The sequence below is a fragment of the Parambassis ranga genome, chromosome 21 (assembly GCF_900634625.1).
Source record: "Parambassis ranga chromosome 21, fParRan2.1, whole genome shotgun sequence".
Taxonomy (NCBI): Eukaryota; Metazoa; Chordata; class Actinopteri; family Ambassidae; genus Parambassis; species Parambassis ranga.
In genome coordinates this window covers 10360309-10386190 of record NC_041041.1, presented here as the reverse complement: position 1 = coordinate 10386190, position 25882 = coordinate 10360309, and the positions used below count along the sequence as shown (strand labels likewise).

Genomic DNA, 25882 nt, shown 5'->3' with positions numbered 1-25882 from the left:
AATGTTTTTCAGTCATAGCATTATAGGTCAATTGCTAATATTTCCTATAGCAAAGACCTTTATCTGTCTTTACTGACCGACATTAAAGACAGATAAAGTCAATAAATGCACAGGGTGGAGCCAATGGTGGTATTGACCAAGACTTTTAAAGACTAGACTGTTAATATCCTGTATTGGATCGTTTTACTTTTATTCTTAGTCAGTGATTTGTTAAGGCATCAGAAATACTTAGGAAGCTATGATGCTTTCATATGCAACATACTCTTTTGTAATGTTTGCAATGTGTCATGAGGAGAACGTCTCCCATGTGCAACAAGCTGCCTCACAATTCTCATGGCTGCCATGGTGACAAGTGTCGACCAGAAAAACATTACGTTTGCCTGTGTTTTGTTGTATTTGGTTATTATTTCAACCAATATTTCAGGTCCCCTTGACCATGACTTTTGAGCTTGTTCACATCGTTATTTGTGAATATTGGATAGAGAATTTTCACTGAAGAGTGCACAGCTTTGTAAACACCAGTCTTTTCAACAACCTCAATCAATTTCTAATGAGGACAGGTTGGCGTCCATGACCTCAACTTACTGAATTCTTTCACTTTAACAGAGCTGCTCCACCTCACACTCATGCAACATTCTACTTTTTTTCTGGTAAATCATCCCCTGGGACTTTAGAAGTGCTAATCCTCATACTAACCCTGTCACACTCTACTGCAAACTGCCTGAATGTGGTTTCAGTCTGATGAAACCAGAAGGATGGCATAATCTGTAAGTAGTAAAGATGCATTGAAACTGTGAGGAACTAATAGTGCAAGTTTGTAGGTGGTACATCTAAATCACAACCAGATATTACTGTGTATGCCCTCTCCTGGTGTGTAGCTGTCCTTATCTGTCCCCACTCATGGGTATACCAACTATATTCATACGCTTGAGCTATGCTAATAAATGCACCCGTCCTTAAATTGGCTCTTTCATTTTTCTTCCTGTTACATCACCCTGTGTTGTCATTTTAAGCCTCTTGTGCTTTGCAGTGTGAGCCATGTGTACACGCTCTCCACTGCATGACTGCTCTAAGACTCAGTTGCCTCACATCCCCCACCACACATATGCCTCCTGGCCCAGCTGCACTTCTATTACATGGTGTATGGTAGTAGCACTTCCTGCCAAAGAGCTGGGCTGACCTCCTAACAAAGAACAGGTTCAATCTGCCTCCCCTCCCCCAACCCGGGGAAGCTGATGAGGGTCACATGACCTTTCTAGACAGCACTGAGGAGCAATGGTAATATGTACTGGTGGGGGAAGGGTGGCACTAGTCACACGACTCTTGTTGTGTCGTTATTAGGCTGAGGAAGCAGCGTATGGAAAGCTCAGCCTGTGGCAGGGGAATAACCAGTCTAGTATCAATTTCTCATTGTACTCTGGTGGCATTCATTGACATATTGGATTTAGTGCCCTAAACCCCGCTGCTTTATTTACTGTAAAGAGAAAAGGACCATGGGGCCTGTCTGCAAGACAGTGCTGCTTGTGATCTTTAAATGTGTGCTTGCATGCATATATTCAAGCTTGTGTGCTATTAGAGAGAAAATGTATGCTTTGTGTCTGTAGATACAGTGTACAACACCTCCCCCACTATCTTCCTCCCCTCCCCCTCTGCAACCATCTACACCAGCTAGAAAGGCAGAAGGCTTTCTGTGGTACACTGTTATGTCATAGCCTACAGACCTATTTTTTTTTTAGACAAAGCAAAGTAGACTACAGGAACAAACATCTCTATTTTAAGCTGTAAACGCTTTGGTTTCACATAAACAAAGGGAACATTTGACAAAGCAGACTTCCAGTGAACTATAGCCTACAGTATGTCAGCTTCTGGAAACATGCTGTTTATATAATCACACTTGCTCACTGAATCATGATCATTTTCTCAAGAGCATCTAAGAGTTTAAAAAACATTTGTGTTACTTTAGGCAGTCGCATTCCTATCCCGCCATAATCAAAGTCCTTTGACAGAGCAGTTGGAGGTAGAGAAGGCGGGAAAGCAGACAGATGTGAGAGATTCAAGGGTCGGGGACAGAGGTCAAGGGTTGGTGACCTGGGCAACCAACAGACTCGTCGTTCCTTTCCTCCCCCTATAGCACAATAGCAGTCAATGACTTTACAATGCTTTGTTCTTACAGTGGCATTTAAATGTTTCAGAAATTCCTTCTGCAGCTGGAATTTTATATTGTTCTGCAGTTCAGGTTTACATTTTAGTCATTATAATCCAACTACTCCCCTCTGATCCTTCATGATCTACAATAATTTATATTGAAATATATTATGTGTAACTGATTTCTTGCCAAAAGATGTGATACTAAGTCAGACTCTGTAGACAACACTGGGTTATACTGGTGTAAAACTGAATTTGTACTTCTCACATTAATGGAGCTTAATCCATATTGAAATTAAAATGAATTGGTCAGCCAATACACGTTCAGCTTCCTAGAGTATCTCCATGTTGCCATGAAACCTTGACATTTTCCCTTTTCACACCAAAATTAGTACATAGGCAAATCTAGATAAACTAATAAGAAGTCGATCATGTGGACCGGTGCACTTCCAGGCCGTGCCACTAGATGGCAATAACATTGTTTATGAGGCTACTACTACAACTATGGATGTTGCTGTAACTTACTCATAAAGTGATTGCATTTTCCAAAACCTAAAACATATTTAAACATTCTCATATTTAAACATTGAACATTAAGGGGGAGGAGCATAAAAATGAGAGAATCGTTAGCATACACATTAGGCCCCGTTCACACTGGAGAAAGTCAGTTGTATCTGGATAGCCTTTAAGCTGGATACCTTCAGACCTATTTTCAAATCTGGCTTTCAAATCCACACTCAATCCAGTTTAAGCCAGCTTGTTTGTTGTCCTCCAAACCTCTAGGTGGCACCTCGTAATATACAGAGTCCGTTCATGCCATGGTAGGAACGCTTATGCGTTGTTCGTTTTTTTGTCCCGTGTCGCTTGTTCTTTAATTTTTTCTCGGTTTAAAAAGCAGTTGATTCCTTCATAGCCCTGTCGAAAATGAACTAGCCACATTTGCTTTCTGACCTGAGCCAGATCTAAGCCAATCCGTTCCCCATTCACACTGGGGAAATCAATCCGGCTAGAGCGGGATTCGGGCCATATCTGGATATATCCTGATTGATTTCAATCCACCTCTCGGAGGTGGAGGTGGCTCAAATGTGGTTCAGGTCTGAACGAAAATGCAGCTAGCGAATTCAGCTGGCGACGTGATATATTCACGGGGACAGTGTCCGGGTCGTGTACAAAAGCCGTATGTAAACAACTGTCGAACTATGACAGCTTTGCCCCGGGTATATTTTCCACAGAAAAGGAATAAAAGGAATAAACTGCTTTTTAAACTGAAAAAAACTGAAGGAACGAGCAGCTCGGGACAAAAAAAAAAAAAACGCACAATGCATGCGCACACGCGGTCCTACTGCAGCCTGAACGGACTCTGTATATTACAAGGCGCCACCTAGTGGTTTGGAGGACAGCAAAACAGCCGGATTGAGTGCGGACACGCATGTGTAATAGCCAGATTTGAAAATAGGTCTGAACATATACAGCTTAAAGACTATCCAGATACAATCCTACTCTAGCTGGATTGACTTTCTCCAGTGTAAACAGGGCCTTAAAGATAGATTTGTTCATTGATATAAAAGATACTATTGTATATAGACACATTTGTTGCTTTAATGTACTCGGTGCTAGTAAGCTTTGCTAAAACATTCTTGAGCTGACAGCGTGAGAGCATTTAAAAAAACATTCCTACTGTCTGATGTCTTGCAGGGATAGTTTCACTTCACATTGTGTTGTTGCAGATAAATTTGTCTGCTGTACAGTCACTAGTTTCCACCTCCTAATTTGTCATAGCAACGTAACTGTGAATAATAAGTTAACATACAGTTAGACACCTAACAGAGCACTGTGAGCTGTTATGCAGCATATTACTCTCCTGGCTCTCAGGATCCATTGATAATGGCTGTTACAGTCCTTCAGAACAGAGGCTCTGAGAGATTTACATGTTGGCTGAGAATGATGGGGTTGTGTAACAGACAGGAAGGAGTTATCACACATCCTGATAAAAGTAATTCAAAAGGAGATGTCAAGCACTTTGTGGACTGATATGTAAAATAAAATGACTCAGAGTGCATTAGGATCTGTTAGCATTTCCCTATAAAATTAGGAACCGCTACACTATGTACTGTGTGTAAAAACATTTGAATATGTCCATCTGTGTACATGCATGTGTATGTGAAGCATACACAGAGAGGGGGATTACATTAAGTTACAGAATGAGTTCTATTTTCTATCATATCTGATAATTGTTTGCCTCAGACAAGAGAACAAACCCCCCCCCCCTGATAAATTCTTCATTGTTGGATATTAATGCTGGATCATCTCATGGAAAATATTGTGAGAAAAAGAAAGAGAGGGCGGGAGGGGAAGGACAGGGAGGTCTCAAAGCGATTGCCTCGAATTTGTCTGTGGACACATTGCCATCTAGTGGTACAAAAATAGTACAGTGCCTATTCACAAAGATGTCCCCCATTGGGATAACACGGGCTTGAACTGGTGCTGTTTCTTGACTCTGTCCTCCTTGTGTCCTTTTAGTCTATTTATTATATCCACTCTGAAAATAAACACACACAAGCCCCCATTTGGTGCTGTTATTATCGCCCGGGCCTGCTAACAACCACTGAGGGATACTCAGCTGTCAGTCAACCATCACTGTCTAAACTGAGACCAAAATGTAACTTTAGCTCTGAGTGGGTGGTTTATATGTGAAGCTTAGTAGTGGACCTTGATTGCACAACGCTGCATTGTTTTTGGGATGTTGTGAAAGAGGGAAAATATTTCACGCTGGCTTGTGTTTAGATATCCTACATGGTTTTTCCATCCTCATATACAAGACAAATATTTTCACAGGGAATGTGGGAAATTCTTGTGAACATAGCAATAAATAGAGTTGATATCATGAATAGACAAAAGGGTCACTGTAGAGCTGAAAAAGGAAAAATCTACATCATCCAACATGATATCTACTACTGCTTTTACCTGATAGAATCATACAGACACGTGCGCTGCATATCAATTCTAGTTGGAAAAACATTAAATTGAGTAATCACAAGCTTTTAATGTAAATGATCACAGATATAATGACAGGAATATGACTGACATAATACACTGTTAGAAGAAATGAAAATCAAAAATTTTTCCCCTTCCTGCTACATTAAGAGATTACCTTGCTTATCTTGGCAATGTGATGAAAGGTGTTTTAATCAGGCGTTGCGTGAGTATTGTCTTTCACCGTTGTCTGCACTTGATGGACGATACCGAAGGGAAGATAACATCTGTTGCAGCGATGCCGTTTGGGTGGCTTGTTTCAGCAGATAAGATGTCACTTTTTTTTAATTAGTGTTGCTTGTTGATTTTCCTGCAATTGTTTCCTCAGAATTAGTATCAATTAATTTGACTTATAATCATTTATAGCCTGAGCAGGTTAATAAATTAAACAGAAGAAAAGACTAAGCTATAAGTAAATTTGGTTCATGTCTTAATCTCCACTTATCTTCCTCCTTCTTTTGTTTGCTAGCGTTCACAACAAAAGCCCTCTGATCTGAGCGGCCCACCGCCTCCATCAAAGTCTGAAACTATGGAGTCCACCTGCACCTTTAAGCATCAAAGATACACGGGTGTTTGATCGCTGTGCGCTTTTTTTTTTTTTTTGGTGTCAGGGGGGGGTGAAAACAGACACCGGCGTGTTATCTTCTGAGACGTTTTTTTGTGGGATCATGTGACAGAAACCCTCATTTTTCTTTTCTTCTTTCAGCTTTGAGAGTCGCAGCAGGTCGCTCACCGCACCAGCATGTCCCGGTCGTCAGTTAGAATAACATATAAGTGGGGAGGCTGCAGTAGGGTGTAGTTGAACAAAAGCAGCTCTGAAAGAGGAGATGTTCTATATATCAGTACAGATATTGATTGATCATGCTGGTGTTAATTTTTGTTGAAAGGTCAGAGAGAGAATTTTGAAAAGCAGATTTTTGCAGCTGGTGTAAGTTAAAACATATTTTATCGTCTAAACTAAGAATGACGTGCAGGAGCTGAATTGCATTTTTTTAATTGACTCATGATGGCTTATCTCCATTCAGGTCTATATATTGGAAGTACACATTATACCACATTGTTTATACATATGAGTGCGTGAAATAACGCTGTGACATAAATTAGAGATGAAATCCAAACAGACAACCGTGTCCACTTTTGGATAGCTTAATAGTCTCAGTTCACAACAGGGAGAGGCTTTTCCCAGTCAATGAAAGCATGGCGTCTGAGAGAAAGATACGTGTCCCACAGGCTGCAGGAGACATCAAGACCGCACACAGACAGTGTGTTTTCTTCACTGCACACTATAAAAACCCCCACCAACACACATGGCTGTAATAAGCCAACAAATTAAGCCATTATAGCCATTCTTTAAGGTACACAGACATCCGTGTTTAAAGATTTTAAGAGTAGTGAGGGATCTCTCACCCCAAGTTCCATCACATGCCTGGGACCACCAGGGAAATGAACGTATCTTATCATAAGACAGCTGTGAAATGATCTGAATGACAGAAGGGCATTTTTTTGTGCTCTCAGGAGCAAAGTGGTCTGCTCACTCTCAGCTGAGCCGACTGTTTATCAGTGACAACGAGGTTGAATGTGAAGTTTGATTTCATGATCCCCAGTATTAAAGAAGACAGTGTCTGCTCTTTAGGATGTGTTAATAACCACATTACCATTCCTAGTGTCAGAAACTATTTGGCATAAATGCATAACTGGCCCGAGGGAAGATGGTGACTCAAGCCAGTTCTAATGATGGTGGTGTGCGAGTGTGTGTTCACTCCCACTCTTCATACAGTTTAAGAGCAGCACCTATAAAACTTCATTATGCTACTGCTATAATGGGGTTCAGGAAAGTACTCCAGGAGCTGACAAAAGCAGGAGTGTCTTGTAAACCCTTGAGGGAACTTTCTAATTAAATACTCACTCCTTAACTCCAATAAATAGCGAGGATTTCAAGATTTTCCTACATGTCATATTTTCTCCATACCCGGGGCAATGAAAAGATGCCAGAAGTTGGGAGTCCATCGTGAGGAATTTAAGTCAGGATGGTTTTTAATAGTTTTCCATGTAGAATTGTTTTTCCAAGCTACTGTGAAAGTGGGAGGTGAGAGCTGAAGGGAAAGGGCTTCCCTGGGATGTTGGCAAGCATCTCCGAGGCCATATGTGAGGGGCTGATACAGAACAACAGGTCTGTAGCACATAACAGATGAGGTTGGCGGTATACGTCCAAGTATCAGGCGGTCATCAGTGTCGCAGGTGTTTGGTTAAAGAGCTTTTTTTGACAGAGGGTAAGGCTGTCAACCCTATTTAATAAGTTAACAGTAATTTTAAATGAACAGATAAACTAATTTGCAGCAAATAGAGAGAGTCAATGGCAACAATGCAGGGCTAATTACAAAAACAAGGGGTACAGTTGCCGGCTAGGTGTGTGATAGTCCTATAAGTATTAAAAGTACGGATTTGTTGGCCCTTCAATGTTTTGATGTGTGACATCATCCACAATTAATCAATGGTGATTCTGAATGGAGACATGTTTATTATTGCTGGTAAAATCTGCAGATTAACACACAGGTCTATGGGATATGACCTCAAGTGGACATCTGAGGAACTGCAGTTTGAGTTTCTCCATAACAGCAGGTGCTTTTTTTTTCCTCTGACCTATTTCTTTTACTCAGTACCTCATATTTAAGGGTGTGAATTCATAAAATACTATATGAACCTGAGAGTAAATGGCATGTAGATTAGCTGTTGTATAGTGCAGGATCCAGCTTGTGTATCTTTGTTTCTCATGTCACTGATCTAAGTTGTGATTTTTGACTGCTGATTTCCACGCGGATCTCTTCCTGTGCTCACCGCACAGTAGTACCGTGTAGGACTATATGCAGCAGACAGACAGTGTACCTGCTTTTTTTCCCCCTCGTGTCTGTCAGTCAGTGCGGCATCCTCCAATCGCAGGGTACGTGAGCCCGGTGACTCCTCCCCAGTGTATAATTGAAGTTTCTTTAGTTTCTTCGGCGGAGCCTGTGCGCTCAGTGTTGTCCGATCCGCGGAGGGGGATTAAATACACAACAGCGGGACAATGTTTTCTAGGAGCCTGAACGTGTGTGTGACACTGTGTTTGTGGATTACAGCGTTAACGAGCACGGGAAGTGTGTCCGCGAGGAAGCAGGACGACTCTTTCTTCACTGCCAGCATTTACCGAGCAAGATGCGCCTCGAGATGCCTCAGTCTGCACATCACTCGCATCTCCGCTTTCTTCAAGCACTCTCAGGTAGGCTTACGAGCATGCGGTCACTGAAACTCCTGGCTGTCTGTCGTGAAAAATAAAAAAATAAAAATCACCACCATCTTGTGTTATTTCATCAGTGAAGCCGATGCTTTTCCATAAACCTGTTTTCCTCCTGAGCGCATTGTGAGAAGGCAGCAGGAGCAGGTCACACTAATAATGGTGCTTATGTGACATTTAGTTTGATTTTCTGCCACGTTTGTTGTCGCCAAAATAAAAGCACCGGTTAAAGACACAAGAGCCAATATGAAGGGTTGCGTTGCAAAGTTGCCACAGTCATGAAGTGGGACACTTCTTTTAAATGTATTCCTCCCTAATTAACACATTGCAGTGTATTGAGATTGAGGGATGATGAATGCTTCTCAGAGCAGCCAGTTTCCATTCATTACTTGCTAATTAGTGGAAAATGAGATATCCCCCCCCCCCCACCTCTCTCTCTCTCTCTTTGTGGTAGCTGCTGTAACTTTAAACAGTGGGCAACTTTTCTTTTACCTATGAGATTTGTTTTTACACCAGTGTCCTCACAGAGCATGTTCACTGTGTTTATTTGAAGCTTCTTCTGGCCTGTGGTGTGAAAAGTTGTTTTCCACCCTCCACTGGACACACTGTTCTCTCCTAAGTCTCCAGAGAAAAGGAACCGGTCACTGATCCCTCTCCTCTCTGCTTCCTTTTCACCCAGCTATCTTGTCTGTGGTGACTGCCTTTATGCCCACTTCATTTGCATTTGCAAGGCTCGTCTATCTTAAGGTGCATTAATGAATCCCTAATTGCCAGGAAACATTGTTGAGCAAGGTAAATTTGTAATAATGTTTCTACGCTGCCAATTCATTTTTACTTAGAAAGCACTTATTGATCTAGTGCAAGTCCAAAGGATCCAGGCCTACTGCGGTTAATTCTGTCTATTTGATTAAGGGATCGATGTGTTAATACAGCGCTGAAGGATGGATGTGCTGCAGTGAGGGTAGAAAGTTAAACAGTGGAGATGCAGATTGAAAACAGTGTTTCTTAACTTGGCAAGTGGTGTCAGGGATTTGTTTTGATTCCAAGAGTGTAGTGCAGCCCAGGGTTGCAAAGTTGGGGGGAATTAAATTAGTCACCAGCTAAGAAGTCAAATAACTGATGGAGTCTCACCTCTAATGAAGAGCTAATAGCCAGTATAATTGAGTGCAGAGCCTGAGAGTCTGAGAGGGGGAAAATGAGAGAGGGAGGTATTTGTCTGAAGAGAGGGGCATTTTTGTGGTTGGTGATAAGGAAGGTTTGCTTGTGCAAGCGTGTAGGTCTAAGAATAGACGGCAATTGTTGATAATCTGCGAGGACTGTCCTATGTGTTCGAAACAGTCCTTTCATGTGAGAATGGGGGGTCTGGTCAGCTGCAAAAACATATGGCGGCTTTCCTCCTCCTCCACCACCACCTCCTCCTCTTTCCCCCTCCTGCCCTCTACCCCCTGGCCCTGCCAATAAATGCCAGCATCACACCTCATAGGCATGTACGAGATACACACTCACACACAAGGAGCTACCAGTGCTGCTCTGCTGAGGTCACCTTCCTGCTAAACGCTGGCGCCCAATTGCGCTAAATGCGATAAGCTGTAATGTAATGTTGCCACAACAGAGGAGCATGCTCAGTCAGCACAGCCTACAGGTGGATCTGTTTCCTCTGGCAGATCTTATTACAGCGACGGGCCCGACAGGCAGCTCCACTCCAGTGATTGAGATGACAGACCTCTTAATTCAACTCGGACATCCTTCAGGGGTCATTTAATACATGATAGGAAAACCCAGACACACAACTCTTTCCATCTCAATAGAAATGAAATGCCAAGGCTTTATGTCAAACACACTACTGTTTTTTTATATATTTCTGTGTCTACTCAATATCTTGTAATCTATATGGGCTGCTACTTATTTTGGTCATGGTACAAGTAGCAAGTTTTGCCCTCTTTAACACTTTTTGCAGATGCATTTCAAAACTCTTCATATCACCTTTAATTTCGACCATTCTGCAAATGCTGGAATGACACTTGGAGACATTCGATGTTATTACAGATGTTGTGAACACCCACGCGTCTTTTTTCTTTTTATGTGGCTGAATCAGAACACAAATCAGACCCTGTTTTAATTGCTGCAGCTCTGAATTAAATGGAAACAAGCATGGAGTTGCAGAGTTAGGAAACCCATGGGTAGTCCTCTGCTTGTCAGATTTATAGCAATTCCAGATTTATTGATGTAATAGTATTTCCAAATACAGATTTATCGGCATTTTACTCCACATTTGGGGAACTTGTCACCCCCCCAGTACAATAGACAGAGGGGAACACCCAACCATAAATATTAGGCTCGGACACTTTAAAATCTTAAGAGCGAGCTGGGAGCCCCGTGTAATAATGTATTCTGAAAGCATCAGCCTTGTAGTGGATTATTTATGTGGGGATCCGTGAAGCCAAAAACAAGGTGTGTCCATGTGGTCTTGTTATTACATTCAATGCAATAAAAAATCTAGCATGTTAAATTCACTCATTCATTTCTAATTCGCCGTGTGGTTAAGCAGCTAGCTTGAGAGATTTGTGTTTTAAGTGGAGGGGAGAAAAAACATTGGAAAGTAGTTTTTCCGTGTCCCCTTGTTTTGGCCTTTGATATTAAATAACCAGCGGGGGAATCAAACCTCAGCCAGCGCTCGTCTCATGTGTGGAGTTTTTCATTAGTGAAGACAGCGGATGAATAGAGGTCTATATGCAGCCTGGCCTCTCCTCTCTCTCTCTCTCTCTCTCTCTCCTGCTCTCTGTAAACGCTTTTAAGCCACGGCAGTCGCGTCTGTAAATCTCAGCTCGTAGCGGTGCTGCTACACCCTGAGCTACCTCATTTGACAAACAGCCTTCATTCCTAAGTGGAGACAACTTTACACACCAGTGTTGTTTGAGATTTCTGAAACACCCTTTTTATGTTAACATTGGATGTGCGCTGTTCACATTAGCTCACTTTCAGGGCAAATAATTCACATAAAGTGAAAAATTGATGGGCAGAGTGACCGCAGCCCTCACACCCACTCATGTCAAAGCCTAAATCTTGAGGCTCTTTATTTTAGTGCTACATATGTGCCCTTAAGGAGGAGAAGTTATTTTGGTGATGCCTGAGGACCCCTGAGCTGTCAAAGAACAGACAAGAGACACCAGTCTGTCCTTTTGAAGTCGTGTCTCCTGTCAAATTGGCCAGAAGGTCTGATGGCATTGTCTAGTGTAGTTCCTGTAAAATGCTGATCAGTGTAAACAGAGATGCATTTAATCCAAATCAGAGCTCCATAAGAAAAAAAATACTTCCATATTCCAAACGATGGAATGAAATCCTCTCGGAGATAAAAAGATTTGTGTCTATGTTCCTCTCAGTGGTCTAGACAATACAGCACGCCCCCTGGCCACCTGCTCCGACTTCTCAGCTGACAATTGCCGTAATGTATCTCTGTGATAAATGCCCTGTTTACATGACTCCTTTAGTCACTCCACTGTCATCCGTAAAGCAGAGTTCACACATTCGAAGATCACTGTCTGGCCCGCTCTATTCGACCCCCCCCCACCTAACCACCCACCCTCAGTCACACAGGAGGAGATCTGGAAAGAATTCATTCACTGGAGTCCTTGACAGTCCTCAGCACTGCATAATGTTCAGACTGCAGAGGAATGTTATGGTGAGTCAGAGGGATGAAGTCCTGACCTATAATTATTCCCCCGTTGGTCTCTGAAATGGTGGGGTCAGGTCTGGACAGCTGGGGCAACATCCTGCTGAGCTTCTCTTCTACAGGGATGCTGTCACACAGCAAAATTAGCTCCTCTGTGGATCTCGCCCCCATCTCAGTTGATGGATGGGCAAAGAAAGGTGTCAAAAGCAGGATTGATTTAGGGCATGGTCTATAGTTGTGACAATCTGTATAAATTATCCAGTGGCATTGCCTACCTGTCAAAATGTTATTTATGTGGTGTCACCAGTGGAGTTTGGCTTGGTGGTATTGATCGTTTTATATTTTTTCCCCCCTGTAAACTCCACAGGGATTTTAATCTTATGGTGCAGGACAAAAAGATGTACTAGTATGGCGTAATCAAATCAACATTTGGCCAAACAGAGCAAAGGTGTTCTGTTCTGTTGTACACAAAAGGGCCAAAAACCTGCTGATGCGCACTAAACCGCCCGGCCAAAATGAGCTCTTATTTCTGCTTCACTTGGTAACAAAATTAAACAACTATTCCAAGTCTTCTCAGTGCTCCTACTCATATATTTTTCAGCCTTATCTGTAATTTTTTTGTGGAAGAGAATCTCTGAAGACATGACCATCCAATCACGGATTCCTTTGAAGCCATTTGACCATTATCCTTGACACTAAAAGCAGCGCACTTACTGGTACTGGATGTCAAATTAAAACCCTTTAATGATAAGTTCTCTCCTAGTGTCTCATGGGAAATTTCTTCTGGATTACATTGTGGGAAAAGTCTTTGAACTTGACATTGAACTTAAGCAGACCTTTCTCTTTTGCCTGCAGAACCCTAAAAGTTTGGCTTCACTGCACACATACAGGGAGCATCCGAAACCCACAACCAGATCCAGGTCATTGACTCGACAGAATTCCAATAACCCATCACATATTAAAAGGTTTAGTCAGGCAAGTAGAAGCTACAATTGATGGTTTAGTGTTATAATAGATCAAAAATATGACCAACATGCCCCCTTAGATAAACAACAGAATTACTCCGTTCGATAACACAACGTATGATTGCACAAAGTCCATTCGTCAAGCACTCATCCGCAAAAAAAGTTCTCATATCTCATATTGTTGGCAGCCATGGTGACAGTTTTATATGCACTTATTCATACAAGGCTGCATAGCAACATGAAGGCCAGTCTTTTCAGTTGCCTTTGTGGTGAAGGCGTGCTGAATGCGACAGGTGTAGTTTATGCTCAGGAACTCGCTTGATGCTGTCCTTTTCCCGCTACGTGATGCTACTTTAAGCACATTGTTTTGGTTTTGCAGCATCCTAGCATTATTGTTGTGTCAGTCAATGTATATATAAAAAACATTTTCAGCATTGACTTTAAAGCTCTGCTTTGTCTCTCTGGTGATCATTATTATGACACACTATCCTTGTACATGCCAACTGAACACAATTATGTCATTTTCAAAGAATAACGGCATAATTTTTCGTCCTGATAGAATACAGGAAGTGACCACTTGCACACGCCATTTACCCCTCCACTTCACAATCCTCCATGTGTACACTTTGAGGCCTTAGACATACACAACACTATTAGGAACAAATGTTTATGTTGTTGGAGTGCAGGAGGTGGTACTTCCACAGCAATTAGAGGAAATTGGCAGTATCTGCAGTCTGCACAGGAGTGCTGACATCAGTTCCTGCCTCTGTGACCTCGGGGCTGCCTGTTGAGAGATCAAACAAATCCTCAGAAAAGCTGAGGTCACCATGCTCTGCTGAAAATGACCAGAGGTTTGCCCTAGCCTTGGTGCTGTGATCCCCCCCCTACTTTCCTGCTTGTTGCACAAGTCAATCTTTGAAATGTCTTTACTGACATACTGTTGTATTATTATTGTTCATCAAACAGGGGCATGAAGATCTATACCGCGAGAGGGTCGAAGCTATGCAGTTTTTAGTGATGAATTGATTATTGTAAATGTATTTTCTACAGTGTGCCTGATGACTGATGATGTTTTTCTTTCTCTTTCACAGAGTAATGGATCATTGGTGTGGTGCCAGAATCACAAGCAGTGCTCCAAGGTACTGTGGTTTCATTTCTTTGGTGGATGAGACGCATGCATGCATACATGCCTCATTATCAGAAGATAATACATAAAGTGCAGGAGTCACGATAAGACTAGTTTTGTCATGCCTGCAGGAATCACAGGTTGTTGACACAGACTGAAACTCTCTGCTTTTCAGCTCCGTGCTTGCTTCTGCTTTCATTCATAGTCATTTGCTCTTGTAATTGGAACACAATTAAAATAGATCTCAAGAGGTTAAATGCCTGTCTATGCATGAAAGTGAAGTGCGATTGTTTTTCCCTTCCTGTCGTCATTTGGAATTTCAGCAGGATGCATTACGGTATACCTCCCATAGGGCTTGTTTGTGTGTTGTGTGCCCTGTCTCAAAGAAAGGTTGATACAAAGCCGGTGTTGACAGCTCCTTTGAAAAGATAGTGCTGACATATTCTATCAGGCTCTCCTGGAGCTTGTTGACAAGGCCCTCAGAGAGCACTGTGAAGCTGAAAAAGAAGGAGGATGCACTAGCAAGAGCCCGGTCCAAGTAGAAATCTCAACAATGCTTTCTGTAGCCGTCAAAGGCTCTCATCTCCTTCGCACAGGCAGCGAGAATGGGATTCAGTGCTGTTCGACCATTAGGACACAACATAAGGCACACAGGAAGACGGTTTTCATCTTTGATGGAGCTGTGCATGTGCTTTTTCTCTCAACTTCTGTTCAAGCTGGAAAAAACATGTGTCAAAATAACATCGGAAGTGTGTTATTGTAAAGGTGGTGACAAATTAGATGTCATCCTCATGTGCATTTCATCAGCTTTTCCTGAGACGCTGGTGTATTTGTAGAAGGAATGCATGCTGAGGATTTGCACAAAGCGTAGCACAGTGATTAATTGAAAACTCATTAAAATACAGAGTGTCTGCAGATATTTACTTAACATGGTCTCCTGTGTGGCGTTCATATTAATCACAATCAGTGTCTAATATCAACTGCCTCGCAAAATCAGCCTTTGTGTTTGATTTCTAAGTTCCCTTTTTTGAATTTCAAATTGTTTCCTAAGAGATTTGCATTTGCCTCGGATACAGTGGGAGCTATTGTCCTACTCCATCAAGGTAACGCACTATCGATGCAACATAAGTTTTAAAAAGTCTCTGCAAAAAAAATAAGTCAAGAAGGCAACCCTTTGTTTTCACCATAATGTTGTGAAAGTTGTTTCTCTCCTTTCCACTGTGAAGGCCAACATCAGCTCTTGGCACCAGAGTTTTATGTTTGAAAAGGCTTTTGCTGGCTGCAGGTCTAAAAAGCTGCACACTGTTTTCATAATCAACCGGCTAACATTACTGAAACTCAAACTGCAAATGTCCGAAACCCCTTTTAATTGACTTCTTGTTCTGCCTGCTATAAGACGCATGCCAGTTAGCACTTCTGTATCTGACTTGTTGGCTATAAATACATGAGGTTGGATTTGATGTAAGCCCTTAAAAATAATGATATGCTTGTGTTGCCTTTGTGCAGCTGAGATGCTGCGCTTGCTACTTTGTCAGACTTGGTTTCAAGTGCTCTCCTAATTCAATTAATTTAACTGTATCCTAGGTTTTCAGGATTCAGGCCCGGGCATGGTCTTTTTAGTTTAACTTCGCAGGGCGAAGTCAATATTTTCGTAGCAAACATGCCTACACTTCACATCCACATGAATGGCTCAAGTGCACACTTGAAGCTATTGTGACCATTCTAACAATTGTACCAAATGGGCCCATGCTGTACAGTGGGTCTCTCTGAATAGCTCTACAGCCGCTGATTAGCCTCTTCACTTCATGAACAGCACACAGTCAAACAGAGAGACAAAGGCAGTGGCTGCGGGGGAGTGCGTTAGGGCAGAAGGCCTGTCCACCCAGGAGACCTGTTAAAGAGCCTCTGAGAGCTCCCTGCCTGTGAAGAAAATGTGACGAAGGGCCGCCTAATAGTTTAGACAAAGATGCTGTGACCCCGTCCATCTGTCTGCGTTTTAGGAAATCAAAGCCTCCCGCTTCCATTTGTGATGAGAGTCATCGTGGTCATCTAGTATGCGGTGTCCAGAGTCGGCCAGCTCTCAGTGTCCCCCATTGTCATGGTAATTAACCTGCTTGCCCTCTCTCTAGAGCAGAGCGAGGTGGCATTTGAAGAGCTGGGGAGTCATTATCATGCCATAACACTGGACCAGCAGACAAATTCCATTCAGCGGGGAAACGCCAGGGAAGCAGACAGCAGGCGTTTCCATGAGCTATTGTCATGTTGTCTCCACACTGTTAGAGCTCCCCATTTGAGAAGTTTGGATATGTTCCCTGAAAGTTTGAAAAAAAAAAACTCAGTGTTTCTCTTTAGGGCAAACTAAATAGATTTTGTGTGCGTATGGGAAGCAGCCAAGAAGCTTTCCACCTTCACAGCATAGCTGATATTAGCAGGATTTGCTTCCACCCTGCCTCCCCCCACCACCCACCACCCACCAACCCACCCCATGGGTGTGATCCAGATCTACATCAAATGCTAGGATTGACTTTAAGGCAGCTGAATGCTGGTCTGCGACGAAGCGGTGCGCTTCATTACTCACACTTCTCTCAGGGAAGGACAAAAGACATTTTGCTTTGACAAGTTAGCCTGTAGGGAGTCAGTGGAAAGTGCCCATAACTTCTGATTCCTGAGTAAGAAAGTGGAATATTTTTAGCAAGCACAGTGAGTATCATGAAAAGAGATGATTTAGTGCCACTTTCCTCCCTCTCAGTGCTACTTACAATGTCTCGACAAGTACTGATCCCAATAGCTGTGTGTGTTAAAAAAGCAATAGATGTGCATCAGTCATTTAAAATGGTCAAAGAGTTTCCTCATTCAGCTTCTGTTTGTCCTCCTTTTCCCCTTTGCCTTGGTGAGCTCATTGTTTTCTTTCACATGATGCTTTTTTACTTTTATTTTGTTCTCCGCTGAGACGGGGAGCTCTATGAATTAGTTGTAATCTTTAATATAACATCTCTTAGCAGAAAGATGTTGACTTAGCTCTTTATTTTTCTGTGAATCACCCTTGTGCCTGCATTTACTTATCAAGCATTTGCGGAGCATTAAAAAAAAAAAGAAGGAACATTGTCTGGTTGTTATTTGATGTCAATGAGTCGTGCATGTCTTTCATAGATGTCTCTCATATCCCAGGTGTTTCTTTTGAGCACTCTTTTTTTCCCCTCTCTATCAATCACACCCTAAGCTGCAAATTCCAGCACAAGAATAAGAAGTGTTTACTCTTTTGGATAACATTGCGCCTTCGTCTTCACATGTTGGAAGCTTTGGAGTGGTTTTCCTGAATAACAATCGCTGGAATGCTACTATGTCACATTCAAAAGTGTCTTTCAAAGCCCACTGTCAAAACCCTCGCAACTCCCTCCCCTGCCAACCCACACATTTTCTCACGCCAAAATAAAATGCTCAAACTTCCCCATCAGTTGTTCTTTTTTTTTCCAGGTCAGTTGAACCTATAAAATGAATTCAGGAGGGCCGCTAGCATTTCTCGCTTTAATTAGGGATAAAAGCTGCATACTTTGTGGAAGGGTCACTTTCATTTGAAGCAGTTTACAAGTCTTTTGTATGGTCATCTCTTCTGTTTGGGGGTGAGGTAGTATATTTTGAGGTGCACTGAAAAGATGTGATAGAGTGGGTGCTGCTTGGTTGTTTTACAGCTGGGCATGGCTGGGATTATTAGGTGCTTAGACAGACTTCAAAGCACCTTTTGGTCATGTTGAGGCCAGACATTCATCGCACCTCCCTGTGTTAGTCACATTACCAACACCGACACCTCAAAGCAAGCTATGTTAGAAATCAATCAGTCATGTTGGCTGTGTCTGGACCGCCTGCCACTGAAGCAAAACAAATTTTAGAAACTGTCCATGGTCCTTTTCAATTTTATTTGTGAATTGAGTGATGAATTTTTAAATAGTAGTCATGTAAAAATGCAGCTCTGAAGCTCTTCTTGTTGTATTTCATCTAGTTTGAAGCAGTGTCAGTGTGTGTGTGTGGGTGGCAGGCAGAGGAGTGTGAAGCAGGGCTGGTCAGTCCCAGCAGGAAGGACCTGATCTGGACATGGTTGTTAAGTTTCATTGGTAAACGGGGGGGGTCGCTTCATTGGCTGCTATCTGTGGAGCTCATTATTCACATGGTGGGTGGCAGGGAATGAAAACCCCCACAGCAAAAAAAGAAAACCAAAGACGTGGCCACAGGAGAGGAGGCGAAGAGGCTGTGGAACTGCAGTTCAGACTTATTCAGCAGCGAACGCTTTGCGAAGCTGTCTGTTCACAGCCCAGTCTCGTGAAAAAATGTGTGATAGCAACACTGGTCCACAGTAAGAGATGTAATTTTTAGTATAAAGGCTCAGGAAACATGGGGTGTGACTCTGGAAACCTGAATTATTGAGCAAATGTTTTGAGATTGGGTGCATTTTTTACCCACTGGACCACAAAACGAGTTGATTTTGCTGTAGTACAACTACAGAGCCATGATTGATTCACCTCTGACCTATAGTCACATGACTGAATGAATTTTGACTGAAAATCAACACAAAACAAATGTTTACTTTGGGAGGCAGCTGAATCCTCATAAGAACAGTCCTTGGCAGAATTCAACATGGCTCAAAACACCAGCAGAGGTTTCTTTTTAGGTGTGACCTCAGTGTGAGGAGCTGCCCAGGATGGCAAAACATCTGGCTCAAAAACTACTAACACATTTAGTGCTGTGGACCAACACAGCCACTGCCCTTCTCACATCAGTCCAGAAATGGTCGATGAGGAGGTTTGTTCACTCATCTCATACCAACCTGTGTGTTTTTCTTTTTCTGATCCTACAGAAAGGGCCTTTTAAATAGCGGCCATTTATTTTAGATAGCCCAATCTCCCATGTTCTCCCTGTCAGAAGGGATTTCATTCTCTCAGAGGATTAATGTAATCAAAGCTGCTGTGAAATCCTCTTTCAGCAATAATGACCAGTCACACTGAGACAATCTGCTGTCATATAAGTGTTCATTCTCAATCTGAGCATGTATTTGCTGAATAAAACAGATTACAGCACACATACACACACACACATCGCTTTGCCATGATTTTTAAAGCTCACGTGTCAAAGTGCTAAAGCAAAAAAATAATAATTTCGCGGCTTAATTTATGGTTGTTGTTCATAGTTTGTCACTAAACTGACGGTGCCAGCTCAGTCACAGCGGTGAAAGGAAGATTAGAATGTAAGAATCTTAAAGCTGATGTATTTAGTAGATGAGGGGAAGGGGGGGCTTATCAATTTATTACAGCTCCCCTCAAAGCTGCTGCATCCTGCAGATAAATCCCATAGATTGAGTGTGACAGTTTTAGGACGTTGAAAAAAAACGGAACAGAATGTATGTCTGTGATAGAGACGGCTCACTCTTAACCTTCTTGACTTCAGAAGAGTCATTTTTTTACTTGAGATTTCCAGACCGAACATGTATCAGAGATGAATCTTTTGTTTGCTTTCTACCGCTAAAAGTCTTCAACGTGTCTGGGGTTGCCTTTCTTTGTGGAAAAAGAACATAATGCAAACAAGGCCGCATCATGTCACTGTTTTTTTTTGGCCTACACACCATTGCTCAATCTTACAAGTCAAAGAAAGGAGTGACTGGTGTAAGGAGCTGTTAGTGGACGCTGGAGAGGGCAAGTAGGATTAGTGAATTTCAAGTGTTTCTGAAAGTCAAATAAACAAGTGGAGATAGTGGTGGAATGTGACTGGAGCATGGGATTACAGCGGCTTTCCTGCCCTCGATGGCATGTTGTTGGCCTACATTGGAACTGAACCTCCAGGTCTGGTCTCATTTCATTTGAAAATGAGGGTATGGGGGGTGGGGTGGTAGGGGGCAGCATGAGTGGTCATTGAAAGAACATGCCAGGCAGGACTGACATCCCTTATCTTGTTTTTACTATCTGCTGTGAGTGATGTCGCCGCGGCAGAAATGTGTTTTTCATCCCCTGCATGGAAAATGTGAGGTCATTATTGTGGCTGTAAATCAACTGTATGGACAGTTTGAATAAATGGATTTGGCACTGCGGGGAAGTGTTTTATCATGTGATCCTCGCTCTCTGCTCCGCTTCTATATGCATCATAATGTTAGTCAGCGTGATGGGGTGGGAGTAAATACTACTGTAAATCACATGTCGGCCTGATCTGACATGGTTTTCAGAGAACAGTGCAGAGGGGTTTGGTTTTCCCATGCCTACGTCGCAGTGAAAGGCCTGCTGGCCTCTTTATCACCAATCTAACCCCACATGATGGATACATCCTGTTGAGTCTAATTGTCATGAAATGTAAACTGAGCTCAGAGGTAGGTGATAACTGAGGCTCTGGTTACAGCCACTGTAATTTTGACTCCTGTCATTGCAGAACATTAGATGAGATGGCAGAGGACCTGTAAGAGAAGGAGCAGGGCATCAGTGTGTGTGTGTGTGTGTGTGTGTGTGTGTGTGTTTGGGTGAAACTTCAGTCATTAAGTATTAAGTGAACTGCTATTGCATTCCAGAGCAGACAAAGCACAATTCTGGCTAAGCTGTGTGGGCTTTTTGCTCATAAATAAGGCAGGCACCTCTGATTGTGGAGTGAATGTATAATTCATGCATTGCCCCTCCTGCTCCTCCTCTTTTTTCTTCTCACTTTCTGCCGAGCTATTCCTTTTCAAGCTCTTTGTTGTCTGCGCCCTCAACTGCATTTAAATTAATAATTAAAGTGATGCTCGAAGAATGTCTGTGACACCACCTGCTAGGCTACTCACCGTCACTGAGCTGACAAAACAAACCAAAAACACAAAGTATTAAAACCTATACATTTTTCCTTTTTAGCCCCACTGCAGTTGGAAAAAGACATTGTTTTAGTTGTTGTAAAGATGAAGGAATTATGACACTGGAAACGTTCGCAGCATGCGTCCCTCTCAGGGTTGTAAAACATGTGCATAGTTGGAAAATATGTCATTTTTTGTGTGTGGGAAATTTGAAGAAATATAGTCTGGATATGGCTGCATTCTTAAGCTGATTGATAAGTAATTGGCCAGGTAGAAAGAAATTAGATGAGGTTGCTGTTCCGTGCACATCTGAGCGACTGTACAGGTAGTTAGAAGTTGGTTACTTTCTGGAGTTTTTTTCACTTAACATTAAAATACAGAAGAACTTTGCATTGTCTCAGGGGCTTTTTAGCCGAGAAGAGGTGGCAGCACTCGTGGAGGGTGCTGCTTCTAATAGCACGGTAAAGCTGCTGAATGCAAATGTGGCAGAAAGTACCTGAAGGTTGAATCCACCCACCCCCTATTCAGGATGGCTGGCTGTCATCACCACATACAGGTGAGCAGAGTACTGCAACAGGACATTTAGGCCTCGTTCACACTGGAGAAAGTCAATCCAGCTAGAGTAGGATTGAATCCGAATAGCCCTTAAGCTGGGTACGTTCAGACCTATTTTCAAATCTGGCTATCACATGCGTGTCCATGCTTAATCCAGCTTAACTCGGCTTGTTTGTGTTCCTCCAAACTGCTAGGCAGCGCTTCGTAAAATTGTAACACAGACTCCAAGGACACATGTCCATGCAGTTAACAACATGCTAAGAGACAATCTGACATTTTTGAGGTAGGATCAGCATCTCCAAAGAAGTCAGTCCGGTCTACAGGAAAGATGAGAAAAAGCGTGCTGCTCAGAATAGGGTCACTTTATTACAGTGGCCTTGGACTCTTCTCCAGATTTTGACTGTGATTATGATGTAAGCGGTGATTCTAACTTTCCTTCCAAATGTCAGAAAGCTACATTCCTCTTTCTCTCAGCTGCTGATGCATGCAGAAGACTGTTTGTCTTTGATAAACACATACAGAGCTGATTGTGTTCTAAACCTCTATCTGGAGGCACGGTTAGAGTGACAGAGGCCAGATGACAGCAGTCAGTTTTCTTGGCACACAGATTACCTGGTTTTCACATTCGGGCATCCATCATGCACTCAGCTACGCCGACATGCTATACTCGTTACATCTGTCCTCCCTTTCTTCAGCAATCCTCCACTGACGCTATGAGCCCTGAGAGTTTCTTGTTAGTTTGCGGAGGCTTATGTAATTTCAGAATAATAATAATAATAAAAAAATCCACAACTGCTGCAGCATTTTTCATCTATTGCCCACTGAAATGTAACAGACCGAAACTTTATATGAATAATAAAAACGCCCTGTGATTCTCGCGCATTGCTTTTTATTGTGTGTGAAATACCAGCTCTGACTTATTCCGTGTTAATACTCTTTCGAAAAAGCTAACTGTGGCATATAGATAAAGGATTTGTATCCTGCTTATGGAAAAACTCATTTCATATTTATCAGCTCTTGCGTGAGCTTGCTGAGTATAGAGTTGCAAACTCACATCTCAAGTCAGCACACTGTTAATCTTGCTGATCTACCTGATCCACCCACTGTCTGCTCAACACACACCTGTGCTGATTTACAGGACTGCAGAAATCAAATACGCGGTATCTCATGGACTTGGAGCACTATAAGGTCACGCCAGGTTGAGGAAATAGTGTGTCTAGACTTTAGAGCAGCCTAGGATGAGGATATCTTCTTCCTGATTTACTTGCTATATTTTTACAGTCCTTTGTAACTTAATGGCACGTCTGAGACGTATTGGAAAGCCTTACTAGCATATGATTTTACACTCAATCAGATCAGCACTCCAGCACCTGATGGAATATATTTCAGCCAGGTTAACCTGTAATGAGAGTCTCAGCTTGCAGATGAGGAGATTTTAAGCATGCTATAGATTTTTCTTTTGTCTAAAAACAAAGACTTTGGATTGGTTTCAAACTGACTTTTAATTTTATATAAAGCAGCTGGAAGGAGCTTCTGTGCCATGAATAAGAATGAGTAATCAAGAGTAATGGTGCTCGTTGTGGCTTTGCTCTGAAAGGGAGGGAAGGCAGGGGAGCGAGTGATGCACAGACAGAGCGGAGTGGAGTCGAGCCCACTGTCTCATCCATCCTGATGCATTCAAATTATGAGCTAAATGTTAGCAAATTTTCTCAGGTAATCCAACTTCCTCCCGCAATCCCAAGACGGGTTTGTTGGGTCAGTTGGTCACTCTAAATTGCCCATAGGTGCGAGTGTTTGTCTGTATGTTGCCCAGTGATGGACACCCTGTCCGGGGTGTACCTTGCCTCTCACCCGTAGATAGCTGGGGTAGGCTCCAACCCCCCAAGACCCTGCACTGCAGGACGAAGTGGTTTGAATGATGGATGGATGCTAGAAAATAATGCTACCACTGTTTTTAAAGAAATTAGGTTGGATAAAGCGGGTAGATGGTTGGATGGATGGATGGATGGATGGATCAATCAAACTTATCAACAACTTCTTCATCTGCAGCTACATGGAGAAAACATATTCTTGCTTGCTTGCAGTGATCCACAGTCTCCAGTTACTTGCTCAGCTCCACCATCCCCCATTTATTTTGTCCAAAAGTTTTGTTCTGGATCTGACAGAGATTACCATTTTATGCCAAGATTGCATAAAACTCCAGGCTTCAAACGGTCCCTCGAGACCCCGTTCATGTTTTCTTCTACAGTCCATAATCAACATAGTTTTATTTTTGTGCTTGCGCAATCGTCTTACAGCAAAATGTGTCAGTTACATTGCGGTTGTAGACGAGGGAAACACACCCGAAAATATGACAACAGGGAAAAAAACAAAAAAGTTGCAGGCTCCACAAACATGGCCTAATAACATCGCTGCCAAATGAAAGTGCACTGCCCGTGTTTGTAAAAGATATATCACATGATAAAAAGCTAAATCTTTGTCTGCACTGCAACACGAGCCTGACGTTTTTACAAACGTATCTACTTTGGAGAGAGTTTTGGAAAACATCTGTATGAACATGCTGTGCAGATCGAAGGCCAACACAAAGACAAAAGATGGATTTTAAAATTTATCAGCATTTGAGTGGACATGAGAATGAAAAGCACGAGGAGAGCAAGAAGATACAAAGAACTTAGGAGAAATTGGGGAAGTTGAAGAGAGCTGACAGCCAAATAAAAAGTGAAATAGAGTGAGAAGCGAGCGCCCAAGTAGAGCAAGTGCCAGCTTCACTTGAGTGGAGAGTAGATCCTAGCAACTTAGTTGGGTCGATAGATATGAGCAGAGAGCGAAGAGCTGCTGATATAATTGAGTCTGGTCATCGGGAGTGTGAAAAGCGCCAGGGCAGCAGAAAATCGCCATAACTCAGTGAGATTGGAGATGAGATTTACAATGTGTGTGATCAACAACAGAGCCTCCTCCATATCTGAGCCTCCCAGATGACCAGAAAACTGGTTCCTCATCCCGAAGGGCGGCAGACAGACACCTTGTAAATATTCCTGGGCAGCACTGGAGCTTGACACTGACCATCAGTGCTGGGATCGATATGCTCATCTTCCATCGCTTCAGCTTTTTTATGTGGTTGAAAGCAGCCATTGGAGTCCATGTTTGAACGGATGGAAAACAACACAAGTCCCACATAGTGTTTTTTTTGTGTCTGCTAAATTTCACTTCACACAAAACAGCAATCAGTCATTTTGCTTCACATACCTCCACAGGACTGTACAAATATGTTCAGGCAACATGGGAAAATGCCATCTGCATCAGCTTGAATTATGGCCCGTCTGTTATTGTGTATACACTGTGTATTGTTAGGCCTGGGGCGGCCTCCACTGGTAGCAGTTCATGCTTCATTAACTGATGCAAAACACTTGCGTGACATTTTATATATGTACTTTTTTATAGTTTATGTTATTCCAGTCACTCACTGGGGGCAGTAATCATTTTTACAACGGGTGGGGATGCTATGGCTGAGGAAAGCAGTCATAGCATACCCCCCCCCCCCTTTTCCTCCACCCCTGCCTTGTCCCAGCCATGAAAAAAAGTGAAGATGGGCTGTGGCATTGGCTGCCATTCAGCCTGACTCTCTCATCGGCCCCACAGAATGCCTTTCAGGGTCCCCCAGAGTAACAACTGCTGCGTTTTATTACAGCGTGAAATGGGGAGTGAAAGACCGCTATGGATGTTCCTACTTAACCATGCAGAATGTGTCACCAATGGGCAGGAAGATAAGAGGACAAAAGGGGAAATCAGCAGCTCGAATGCTTTTTGTTAGAGGACTAACAGCTCCAGTCCATAGAAACAACCCTGTGCTCTTGTTTACATCTCAGAGAAAAGCATTCGTGTCTGTTTTTAGGGGGTGAAATTTGTCCTGAAATGTGTTAACGTCACATAGGATAATTACATGCATTCCTTATGCTATTCAAACAGATGCTCGCTGTGTTGCCAGCCTGAGAGTTTTGCTTGAGGAGGACCCAGTGCTGGCTCCCAGACCCAGCAGATACACTTTGTCCAGCTCAATTATGCTCCCTTTCCCGCTTCCTGCTGTACTTTCCCAGATTGTGTTTGAGAAGTCAAACAGTAGCTGTCGGCGGCGCAAGATGTGGAAATGTTTAAGGCCTACAAAACTCTAGGATCAAGCTCATTAATGTAAAGCTCCTTATATACTTAACATGAAACTGATCTGACAGGGACATAGTTCCATTTTTGCTGGTAGATGATCTGAGAAACTCCTTGCACATGGTGTGTCCCTGTCTTCATATTCCTTCTGCTCCAAGGTGTAAAAGTT

The 25882-nt window shown here is 42.6% G+C and overlaps 1 protein-coding gene across 1 annotated transcript in view; it reads left to right on the top strand.

The window, feature by feature from the left end:
• The first annotated feature begins 8182 nt into the window (after positions 1–8182).
• anos1 (anosmin 1) overlaps positions 8183–25882 on the top strand; it is a 38316-nt gene continuing 20616 nt past the window's right edge. The window contains exons 1-2 of the mRNA XM_028394470.1: positions 8183–8431; positions 14173–14220. Coding sequence (XP_028250271.1) covers positions 8240–8431; positions 14173–14220 — 240 coding nt within the window. The 5' untranslated portion in view covers positions 8183–8239. The remainder of the gene's footprint in view (positions 8432–14172; positions 14221–25882) is intronic.